Source organism: Pyxicephalus adspersus, chromosome 6 (genome assembly GCF_032062135.1).
Source record: "Pyxicephalus adspersus chromosome 6, UCB_Pads_2.0, whole genome shotgun sequence".
Lineage (NCBI taxonomy): Eukaryota > Metazoa > Chordata > Amphibia > Anura > Pyxicephalidae > Pyxicephalus > Pyxicephalus adspersus.
Window position 1 is genome coordinate 21,034,517 of NC_092863.1, and position 12,106 is coordinate 21,046,622.

A 12,106-nucleotide genomic window follows, 5' to 3' on the forward strand; every position below is an offset into this window, starting at 1 on the left:
CAGACCTGAGGGATAATGGACTGTCATTTGGGGAGGGGGGCTATGGCTGGGATGTGGGCTTGGGGCTGGTGGTTATGGATTATGGCTTGTAAGTATTTTGGCTGGAATGTGGACTGGGGGGGTTATGGGTTATGGTATGGGGGTCTTTTGGCTAGAATGTGGACTTGGGGGTTATGGATTGTGGTCCACTTACATGGGCATGAAAAAACAGTAAAAAGTATGCAATTGACAACAATATTATTACTGTTTAGCAGTATTCACTGTATAACCACACCCATTTCCCAATAGTAACCACACATTGCAGCAACCAAGCTTAGTTAGGCCCAATTTTTCCAGTTTAGGCCTCCCATTTTGTTGAGACATTCCTGGTTAGATTTAACTGTATTTTAGACAAGTACAGCTAGAGAATAAAAAGAATATTCCTGTTAGCATCTGCCAAAGAACAAAGACCATTCTTTTTTCTTAGGCACACTAGTAAATGAAGCTAATTGTAAGGGAATTAAAATTAACAAACCAAAAACATGCACATTTCAGTAACGTATTGCAATTTTTCTAGTCATGGCCGCCAAAGGAAATTTCTAGACCCCATACTATGTAAACTTTCTGGATTCGCAGTCGTATAGCTATGATTGGAGTTGAATATAACTCTACTATTTACTATGCAAGTGACATTTATACAACTATCAGGATTTATTTTAGCCATAGTGGTCCCGTAAGTCTATTGAGCTAATGCAACCAATCAAATATCATCTGGAGTCAGACAGCTATGAACAGAAGCTTAGGAATAATTGCTACTGGTTACAGCACTCAGGGATAAACCTATGTACTAAATAGGGTCACATAGAGAGGAGGGAGCCACTGATCTATCGTATTTGCCACCTATAGAACTAAAATCCCATAGAGCTGTCTAATCTTAACCCCAAACCCGCTTCTTGATACGTAATTCAACTACTCTTCCCAGCACCTAAACTTAACCCTCTCCAGCCCATGGAATGGTAACTGCTAGGTTTTTTTTAGGCGCTTGCAAAAACATTTTTCTTTTATTCCTAACTTTTTCTATAATTTGAAGAAATTGTGAACACTTTTAAAAGCTCTGTTGTCAAATCTGTAAACGCTTGTTATTTAGGAACCAGCTTTACAGTGCAGAAGCTGAGTGACTGGCAAGGTGGCATTCTCTAAGTGATGTGCAGGATTGCTTGCTCCTGCCACAGGTCTGGTCTTGTTCTTTTACAGAAAACCTACACCCTGATATGCTGGGCTCTGCTGTGGGTTTTAGTGATCTTTCAGTTTATCAGTTCTGCTCAGATGTTCTAATGGAGAAAAAAAATTAGGAAAAGATACATACCAGTATGTACACCTCTCAGACAGGGCAGAGCTAGCAGTCTGCCAAGGTTTATTGACAGCTCTCTCTGCCCCTAAGCCAAGACTGAGCTGCTGTGTGAGGACAACCAGTCATACAGGAAGGAAAATGCTGCATAGATTTTGCTGGTTATCTGGTAGGCTCCTGTTTTGACAGACTAGTTACAGTAGTCCCGTGGATGGTGGCCCTGTATCTGATGTTGTTATAGTAAAATGAAATCTGGTTTTCTGCGCACCACCACTGCATTCAGTAAATTACCGAAAACGTTAAGAAGTTTTAAGAATGGGGTACATAAATGTACTAAAATTGTTATAAATTGTGCTGTTTTAAATGGTTTTACCCATATGACAGAAAATTTCAGAATGTACCTGAGGTATCTCCTAGATGTATTGTCCTTCCAATATTTGGTAGAAGGTGTTCAATATTTGGTACAGACTGAGAAACTGACTCATCCACTGGAGTCTAAAAGACATAAAATGCAAAAGTTATCCATTTAACAAAGTCATGTAGCAAAAAAAAAAAAAAGTAGACATGTGATGCATTAGAGGCACACTATGAGACATATTACACATCCAGTACAGTAACAGCAATTACAGAAGGTACAACACTCTTTTTCAACGGCTTGGCAGCCAGTGGTATTTGCAGTTGATTTTGACATGCATTTACAGATGTTTTTCAACAAAAATCCTCATAGGAGCAGTTTTCTAGTGCTGAAGACTTCTTAAACACAGCAGAAATATGTCATTTGTATAGCTATCTCCGAAATTACTACTATGCTATCTGTCATGCTCATCTACAGCATAAATGTTTTATTTTGCAAAGCCAGCATTTAATTTTGTTATGAAACAGGATTAGTTTCCACACTGTTTGCCCTCACTAAGGGTCATTCTATTTCAGAAAACTTAGCACCAGTAGATTAAAGATGCTATACAGACACTTGTGCCAGTTTGCAATGTGCGACATCTGAGCAAGGAAAGATTTTGCAAGCAAGTCTGTGAAGAAGGAAAGAGTCTCCATCTTGATGGATATATTTGGGGAAAGCTAATCCCTGTGTGCTGTCTGAGTTGGCTGTGAGCAACACAGGAGAGATCCCCAGTGGTTAAAGCAGAGTTTTGACAGGATTGCAGGAGCCAAAACCCCTGTTCACTCAGTACATGTGATCTGAGAGTTTTCCCATTTAGCCAGTTGCTACTGTGGTACTGAATCTACCACTGTAATCTGAGTTAATAGGCCACAGTATTGTAAAATGTCTGAAAAAAAAATCCTTTCTGTATAGTGCTGAAGCCATGACTGAAGCCAAGGACTGAATATTCTGTGCCTTTGTTAGACATTCTACCTACTGTTATTTTGGCTTTGCAAGCGTGGGTGAAATCCCATTTCCAAAAATGTTTCCAAAAATGCAGTAAAAACTAAAATCTGTAATTTGACATTTTGCCTATTAAATAAAAGTTTAGGTAAAATAACAGATTACATGTATTTTTTTTTTTTTTTTTTGCAAGAACCCTATGTATATTTTAGCAAGGCATCATTTTGCACCAATTACAAGAATATGACTTTCTTTACATAAAGGGTCTGGTTTATTAAAGCTCCCCAAGGCTGGAGAAGATACACTTTCTTCAGTGAACTTGGGTGATCCAGCAAACCTGGAATGGATCTGGTCCAGAATTGTGGACCAATGTTTGCTAACAAATAGTAAGCAACTGTTATGAAATCTATTCCTTGTTTGCTAGATCACCCAGGTGTATCCTCTCCAGCCTTGGAGAGCTTTATTAAATCAGGACCAAAGTCTATGTGCTCAGCTGGCCTGCCTGCAGTCTCCTATGTCTGGTGCATTATGAAGAGGAGAATAATACAAAGGTGTCCATGGGACAGCTCCAGATTTGTAAAGAGCAAGAATGAGCAAAAATTCCACACAAAAAACACAACACTTAGTTTGTTAAGTTACCAAATTATTAAGAAGTGTAACTAAAAGATGTGATCCAGTGTTAATTGGCAGCTGTCCCTACTTTTTTTGGAGTGTGGTCCAAATTTGTTCATGTTTAACAAGTAGAATTAGGTTTGTCAGTGAAAACACTGAAAATCTTTTGAGGTTGTTTTGCCTTTTAAGTAAGGGTTAAAATAAATTAATAAGTTACAGATTTTAGTTTTTTATTGCATTTTTAGAAAGTTTCACAACGTTTTTGGAATAATTATCTGTTGACCTGCATGACTTTTATGGATTGGGGAGCTGCTGAATCGTTGGAAGATGTGCAGTCAATGGATTATGCTCCCTCCATCGCAATAGATCTCCCTTTCAGGGATGCTGCAGTTTTCAGCTGTCTGCCCATCAGTGTGGAAGGGCAAAGTTTACTATTCAAGAGAACCTGTCATTTATTTGTCTGGAATCTGAAAACATCCTTTTTCTTACTCATCTGCAAAAAGAGGGTCTTCAGCTGATAAACTGCTATTTCCAGGGACAGGTTCAAGCACTATATAGCAGCATTCATATTTAGTCAAGTTTTTAATGTCCAGCTATGGATTTCCCCTTCCTCTACGATTGTTTTACATTGGTATTTACCATACTGTATTATGCTATTTTATGCTGTTTTATTATATTACTATACAAAATAAAGTCAGGTTACATCTGTTGCACAGCCAGTTTGGTGTGTACTTCTAGTAGTTCTGTGTGTTACTAAGTTGGAGGAACCCATCATAATCAACGTTAACATTAACAGATGCCCTACATTTGTATGAACTTTTTCCACAGAAACACTTCCAAAAGACTTTTTACATGTTTGAATTGCCTACAAATGCTTAACAGAGATTTTAAAGTGTTCTAGTCAAGCAGTTGACAAGCACACTGACCATGAGTTTCAACATGAAGCATCTCCGCAATGAAAAAAAAAGAACCCTGTAAATGCAATGATAATACAATGTTATGCGATAATTGCTTTGGAGCCATATGTGTAGACATGCTCCCATTTATCAGCATATTTACCTTCTCAGCTTTCTCATGTTCCTCATTGAAGAACCAGTCAGACTGCAACACAAAGAGGAAGAGTAAGTGGTAGCAAGTTACAGAGAAGGAACAACATTTAACTTTAAAGAGAAGAAAACACATCAGGCTATTGATCACTGCCAATCAGTTTCACCGCTTCACTCCTTCATAATAATAAAGCATAAATACTTTATTTTTATTCATTTTCTATCTTCTTTATTTCTGACCTATTACATTTTTAATTTACCTACCATGGTCCACTGTGCCTTTTTCCCAAATATGCATTTACAATCAGCCTGCTTTTTTAAATCTCTACAAGACTAGAGCAGATAGATTAGCGTGAAAGAACATGGAGGATCCAGCAAACCTGGAATGGATTTTTTAAAATAATAATTTGCTTTTACAGTAGTTGGCAAATGTTTTCAATCCTGGACCAGATCCATTCCAGGTGTGCTCCCATAACTTCTATCGTCTTCAGAATTGGTCAATACATGTCAGTTGGATTTAAATGTTGAGAGGCCCTGGCTTTTGGAAACCTCTGTCCACACTGTCTCTATTGTTGGAGTCATCAATATAATTTGAGCAACTTAAATTTAGACAGTATGGGATCATTTTGTGTATATTCTTTCTTGGTAAGGTTAACTGCAGATTGTGTTTCAGTCAAGAATAGGTATTTAAATATAACAATTAAAACAATATTCCATAAAGGTTATCTTATGCTCACCAGAATATAATCTATTACTACCTACTAGGAATTGCTGGTGATGCTTGGCATCACCTGAAGTGTGTATTTATATTTTTTGGCAGCATTCAAAATTCAAGAAAGCTGAACAGGAGTTACCTAGTTTATTCTTTATGCTACTATAGTCACAATAGTTCCACATAATTTCATTCTAACTTTTCTCCTCCAACCTCCATTGGGAACCACACATTTCTTCATTGATTGCCACCACCCCTGCACGTTTTCTCATTAGGGACCAACACACAAACCCACTAAACTAATTCTGCAATGCTGTGCTATTCTTCAGTAAATAGCTTTTAAACTGGTGTGCATTTCTTTACTGACTACCACTGCAGTGCTGCATAGTTGTACCCTAATGGCCTCTGCAGGTTTCTTTTCTTAACACTGTTGTACTAACCACCGCTGTAATACTACATGAAGACACACTAACATTGACAGTCACACAGGTCACCCTGCTCTTTTCACTGTACTGCTGCACTTTTCTCTTCTAACTGCCACTAAGCTACCACATACTTCTGCAATGACAATCACTGCACAATCACATCATTCTTAACAGATACCCACACTCCTATCTATTATACATCAATGCACCGAAATGTATTTCTTTCACTGCACCTATACACTTCTCCACTGACTACTACTACTTTTTTCTGGCTATCACTGAACTAATGAACTTTAAGCAAATTTGTTTGGTAACAGTTGCTTCAAACGTCTATACTGCTGTTATCTTTAATATTGGCTAAAATTAACCCTACAAATTTGCCCTCTATTTTTTTCATGCACTTGTCTTTGTAAATCTACAAGTAATTTAACCTACAGGAGCTGCATAAAGTTCTAGGGGTACTGTATGTCAAGCCATTAAAACACTGTTGGATTTTATTGCTATCAGAATTTCACAGCTGTTTTCTGTCTATCTTAGATAGAGAAAATTTGCAACAGTGAAGCAGACAGCAAAGGTGTAAGGGTTCTCCTTTTCCTTTGGAAATTATTTTTTCAGTGTAGTTTCTGGGTATTTTCCTATCACAGTAATTACTAATTGAGCTCTGGATAGCAGTGAAATCTGAAAAGGTTTTAATCCTTCTCCAACGTATAGCCAACAATAAAAATACATTTTGGCTGGACTTTCTCATGAAACATTGACTGTTAGGACTGTCATCTCATAAGTGTACATATTAAAGAATGCAAGAGTGAATTTATAATGCTAAAAATATTTTAACTGCTATCAAACATGTCATGGTTTAACTATTAGTTGTCACATTGTTTTTTTCCAATATGACATTTGCTTACATGTTGGATGAGCGTCTCTACAATTTTATAGCGATCTGGCATATGTGTCACCATGTCTGTCATGTTATCTTCAGATGTTCTGACAAGAGTAGGGCCAAAAACCAAAGCTAGATTTCGGGGCTCCATCTGAATTTAAAAAAAAATGAGAAAAGTATAAGATTTTTTTTTTGGAGTAATAAGGAGGTAATGAATAATTGAAAGTTTTAGAATAGTATGTGCTTTCTCTGTGTGTCAAAAACCAGACTGCACTTCTACAATCATAAAAATCTCTTACCTTGTTTTTTTCTGAGTGGTCAGCTACTGTTTTTAGATGTCGGACTAGGAACCGTAGTGTCTCATAATAGTAAACTGGGAGCTCCTGAATCTAGTGAAAAAGGAGTAGAAAAGAACAGAAATTAGAATTCCTAGTGTGAACAACAACAACAATTGATGGCACAACACAGCAAACAAACAAAATTTTTAATTTCCAACAGTCTGGATTGATAGAGTAAGAAGTAGGTACAACCCTGGCCATGATATTTAAATCTCACAGATTGAAGTGGATTTTCTGGGTCTTATTTATGAAAACTGTACAAGACTGGAAAAGATAGATTGTCACAGGAGAACAGGAGAGTAATTCATCTTCCCTGGAATGGATCTGGTCTAGGATTTAAAACATTTACCAACTAATAGCAAATGATTTTGAGGAAACGCCATTCTAGGTTTGCTGGATCACCCAGGTTTTCTCATGATAGTCTATCTTTCGATAGTGATAGTCCATCTTTTCCAGTGTGGGATAGCTTTAATTTATCACCTTACCAATGGAATAGGAACACTATGGTTTTTATAAAGGAGCAGCCTCTTGCTCGGTATAGGCTTCTCCAGAACTGCTGGGAACACAATTATTCATAATTTATTATGAAATTATTCATAGATTTTAGGTTGTAGACAGATACCAAAATTTGATCTTCTAAACAAGCATGACAACTAAAAGTCCAGGCAGGAACACAGAACCCCATTGTAAAGCATGGACAGGTCAGGGATAGGATAAGATAACAAGCAGGAGCAAATTAAAGTGCTAGCAGAAAGATTAACGAAATCAGTCCAAGTCTTTGGGCAACCAAAAAAAAAGTTTTTCAGTAATGAGCCTAATACGTAAACCTGGAAAACACAAGTACATAAAGGCATATTAGTCATTCTGTGCCTGAATACAATTTTTGATCATTCACATACTTGGTCCCAGTTTAAACCCAAAATTCAATCAAAATAAAAAGACCCATTAGTGAGGCTCTGAATTAATTAATTTTTTAATTAAATGCAGTTTTGTATAAATGCAAGCAGTGTAAGAACCTGAATTGAATCAGGTATTAGCATCTTGCAGTTCTTTTAGAGCATGATAAGAGAGAAGCAGCACAAGAAACATACTCATAGGAAAAAGAGTACAATGAAAAAAAAGATGACCTCAAAAGTGTGGTGCTTCTCATTTTACTGATTAGGACCAGACCAATCAGATAGGACTTTTCTGTGTTGCACATCTATAAATTTCTATGTAAATGTCAAGACTGGATGGGCATACAAATCCTTTGCCATACATAGCCCCCATATATGCACTTTATCTTTGTACTTAGTGCTGTGCCAGGAGATACCCTTTAACAGCCATTTACATCATACCTCATGTACTAACCCATAACGTGCAAATCACAGTTTGTGGTGCCACCAACACGACTTGCACACACAGTTGCAGAGCATTGCAGCACTGCACAACACATGCACAATGGCATGCACTTCAAACAAATGCAAACTGCCCGAAATATCCCGAAAAAATTGAGATATCCAAGAAAAAAAACAATAAAAACATTATGCACATAAAATATTGAAAAACATCAATGATCTTCTGCCACAATGTATGGTTCACAGCAGTAGCTTTACTTGCTCAACTGCCCCTACTGCCTCAACTGGTACTATCAGTCATTCTTAAAAAGATTATTTATGATATTATTATTGTAGGAGACAGGAAAATGGAGGTGTATAACTCAACTCATTTCAAAGTTTAGTGGTACCTGCTTCATCAGGAGATTCAGCAGCATATATGGAGGAGGAGGATAGTGTTGAAACTGTTTTCACCCTACTGTCATAAACCACTTCCCTGTGGCAATTGAACCCCTAAAATTAATAGACTTTATTGTATAAAGATCTTTACCTATTTGCACATTTCTTAATTATAAGGTAATTTACAATTAAAATACCTCTGCTGATCGACCATCATCCCCTAACATTGAAAATTTTGATGGTGGAGATTTTTAGGCACTGAGAGACCTACTGCAATGGCAAAAAAACACTCTGAAAAGAGTGAGCTTGAGAACTCTGCCTTACCTCATTTTAATGATACTTTGTTCAGATCACACAATAATGTAACAAGTAAGTTAGAGACTGGCCTTAAAGCATCTTAAGAATAATTTGGAAATTGTCATTAAACCACTTGACAAGGGTAGTACTGAAATAATAATAATAATAGGTATTCTCTACAGCTTGGTACCAATCAATATCATGTATTCCTGTAATCCAACATCCAATTCTAAATTTAGAAAGCAAATAATACTGTGTTAAACAACAATGGATTAGTTTACAATTTAAACTTTCAGTCATTCCTACTATCTGCACTCCTCCCAAGATCCACTAAATCCCAGGTAGACCAATAGTGTCTGGTATGGGGTGAATTTCTGAAACCATGAACAATTTGGTTGACCTTTATTTAGTATCCTATTATGAATTACCTTTATACCTTAAGGATAATATACAACTCTTAAGACTATTGGAAGGATTGATAACTTCTGAATTATGGCTTGTATCAGTTGACACATTCTAGATCAGTTAGTATTGATACAATACAACTTTATGGATTAAATCCATAAATGCCACTAAACAACTAAGTTTAAAAGAAACAATTAGTTAAAGGGCCTTTTTTAAATTCAAATAGCTATTCTCTGTTCTTTCTGCATTTTTCTTTACTTACTTTTGTATGCATTATCTACTTATGCATTATTGTACTATTTTATGTTAATGTTATGTTGCTATGTTGTTGATTTGTATTTAAATCTATTTACACATTAAAGAGGAACTATACTCTAATATAAAAAAAAAATAAAATAAAAAAACACACCTTTAATCCCGCAGGGCAGTCCGATCACTCCGGGGGATGTCCAGCATATGGTCCCGCGTCGTCTCGGCATCTGTCCCGGAGCCAGCACTCCAGGCGCCGCCATCTTTGTCTTCACCTCCGGGTTCTTCATCCTACGTCACCTGACCCAGGTGAAAGATTGGATGACGTAGGATGAAAAAAAAAATTTGTTGATCTCATTGTGCATGCGTGAGATCAGCAAATTTTCATTTTGAGAAAAAAAGGCTCCTTCTGTGCATGCCCGAGATGCTCAGGCATGCACAGAAGGAACGCCCAAGAGCCGCAAGGCTTTGCGCTTCCATTCTACATAGGAAAGATGAAAAGGATGTTTAGGCAGCACTGCCCCATTTATTCAGAATTAGGGGGTGGTGCTGAAGCGCCTTTTTTTTTTTTTTTTTTAAAGGATGCTGCATTTAAAAAAAGTTTAGGTACGCTTTCAGTCTCCTTGACTATAATGAGATGTAATCATATGGGCATCTTTGCTTGTAGGTGACTGTCTCCATTTAAAGAATGAAAACCTAAAAACAAAAAAATACACTAAACTTCATTCCCGCAGAGAAGTTGATCGGTCCAGAGGTTTCTTCCATCAGGTCCCACGTCGCCCCGGTATTCGTCTTCGGGCCCCCCCATGTCACCCCCATCTCTCTGTTCTTCCGGGTTCTTCTTCCCATGTCACCCGATGCAGGCGCGAGATCAGGTGGCGTAGATGGGGAAAAAACTTGCCGATCTCACTGTGCATGCGTGAGATCGGCAATATCTTTTTCTTTTGAGGAAAGGGCTCTTTCTGCGCATGCCCGAGATTATAGAGCATGCACAGAAGGAGCAGCCAGGAGCGTAGTATCCCGGGAGGCTCTGCGCTCCTATCCACACACCCATAGGACACTATGCAAAACATCTAGATGTAAAGAAGAACAGAAGTAGAAGTCCTATTCTCCCGATGGCGACAGTAAAAAAAAAAGTTAATGAATATAAAACATTTTTTCCTTCAAAAGATGATAAAAACAAACTTGTGTATGTCAACATAATGAAATTGGGTGTTGTATAAAAGAGGAAAAGGAACATTACAGATTCTTAAAGGATGCTTTATGACCAGAAAACCAATACTAGACCTTCCTATCATTAAAAAAAATGTCTAAGGTCTGCTTAAAACAAAAATCGAAACAGCAATAACAAAAAAAAGTTCAGTTTTCTTTTTACCAGTTTGCGAAGCCTTTTCATCCTCTCACTGGAATTCTCCAGGCGATTGGCCTCTATAAATTCATTATATTTGTCTGTAAAAAAAGCAGAGAGCATAAATGCACATTCACCAAGCTGGAAAACCATTAAAAACACAATGAATTCAGACATAACTTTTAGTAACATCTGGCAAACAGACAAACCATTTTTTATTATTTAAAGATAAAGTATAGTATTTCAAGCCTAATCCTGCATATCAAATAAATGAGACCTTTACATTACAGATGCCCCATCCTAGTATTCTTGTCCAATCACAAAATAGGCATACAAATAGCATATAGGGACTTTTGAGGCATCAAATTACATTACAAAGCACCTTATTTTAAAAACAACATTATACATCTTTAAATATGCATCTTACAAGCGGAAAGAACATTCCTTCATTTCTTATCACAAATGCTAATATCAGAAAATTCTATGGAGCTTTAATAATGATTACATTGTCAAGAATTCATCTTCCCATAAATATAATATAATTGTGAATTTTTCAAGATGTAATTTACAGTTGCAAAAAGTACATATAATCAAATAGAGGAGATAGTAAAGCTGGTTGCCAGGGAAGCATAGGGTTTTATAATTTATCAATCATATTGTGTTTTAAAGGCACACAAAATATACTTATTCAGTTCCAAGGGAACAGTGTATTTCCTCAATAGCAAATCAGTGAAAATCAACACTTATTACCCCTCAATAGCTCTCCACACTGTGCCTGCTTCCTTCTATCCTCTCCTATTGAAAAGAATTGATATAGTTGGGGGTGTGGTACCAAATGTCACAAACTCCACCTAAAAACACAATTTTTAAAATCACTTTAAAAGTGACTTTTTACTAATTTATCTTTAAATGATGGCAACTTTCTATAAACCATCTGTGGATGTGCTGTAATAAATTTGTTAATAACTGGATCACATGGAACAAAATTTCTCAAATAGCACATAATTGGTTGGGTGATTGCTTGGAACTACTTTAGTACAACAATTGAGATCTTACTAATCTCCTATATATATTTAACACTGCCACATGTCTAATTCTAGATACAAAGAAAGACATATGTTTTGGGACATAAAAGGCAGTAGAGCATAAAACGATAAGACTTTATTCATATTTATCCATAAAAACACATTCATTAGACAAATTAAACATATGTAAACTAGTATAGACATATGACAACATCTCCAGTTATCCACATTAAGTCTCATACATATGGCCCACTGGATGTCCATAAACAAGAAAAGAACCTATTTTTCAAATACATTGGGCCTGATTTAATAAAGATTTTCAAGGCTGGAGGAGATACACTTTCATCAATGGACCTGGGTAATACAGCAAACCTGGAATTGATATGCT

At 36.7% G+C, this 12,106-nt stretch overlaps 1 protein-coding gene across 2 annotated transcripts in view; it reads right to left on the minus strand.

The window, feature by feature from the left end:
• The window catches only part of ARHGAP23 (Rho GTPase activating protein 23), a 157,869-nt gene that overhangs the window by 15,329 nt on the left and 130,434 nt on the right, over nt 1-12,106 (minus strand). For both annotated transcript variants that reach the window (XM_072414912.1, XM_072414913.1), the window contains 5 exons: nt 10,721-10,794; nt 6,641-6,730; nt 6,367-6,492; nt 4,338-4,379; nt 1,729-1,822 (listed from right to left, as the gene is read on the minus strand). In XM_072414912.1, the coding sequence (XP_072271013.1) occupies nt 1,729-1,822; nt 4,338-4,379; nt 6,367-6,492; nt 6,641-6,730; nt 10,721-10,794 (426 nt within the window). The remainder of the gene's footprint in view (nt 1-1,728; nt 1,823-4,337; nt 4,380-6,366; nt 6,493-6,640; nt 6,731-10,720; nt 10,795-12,106) is intronic.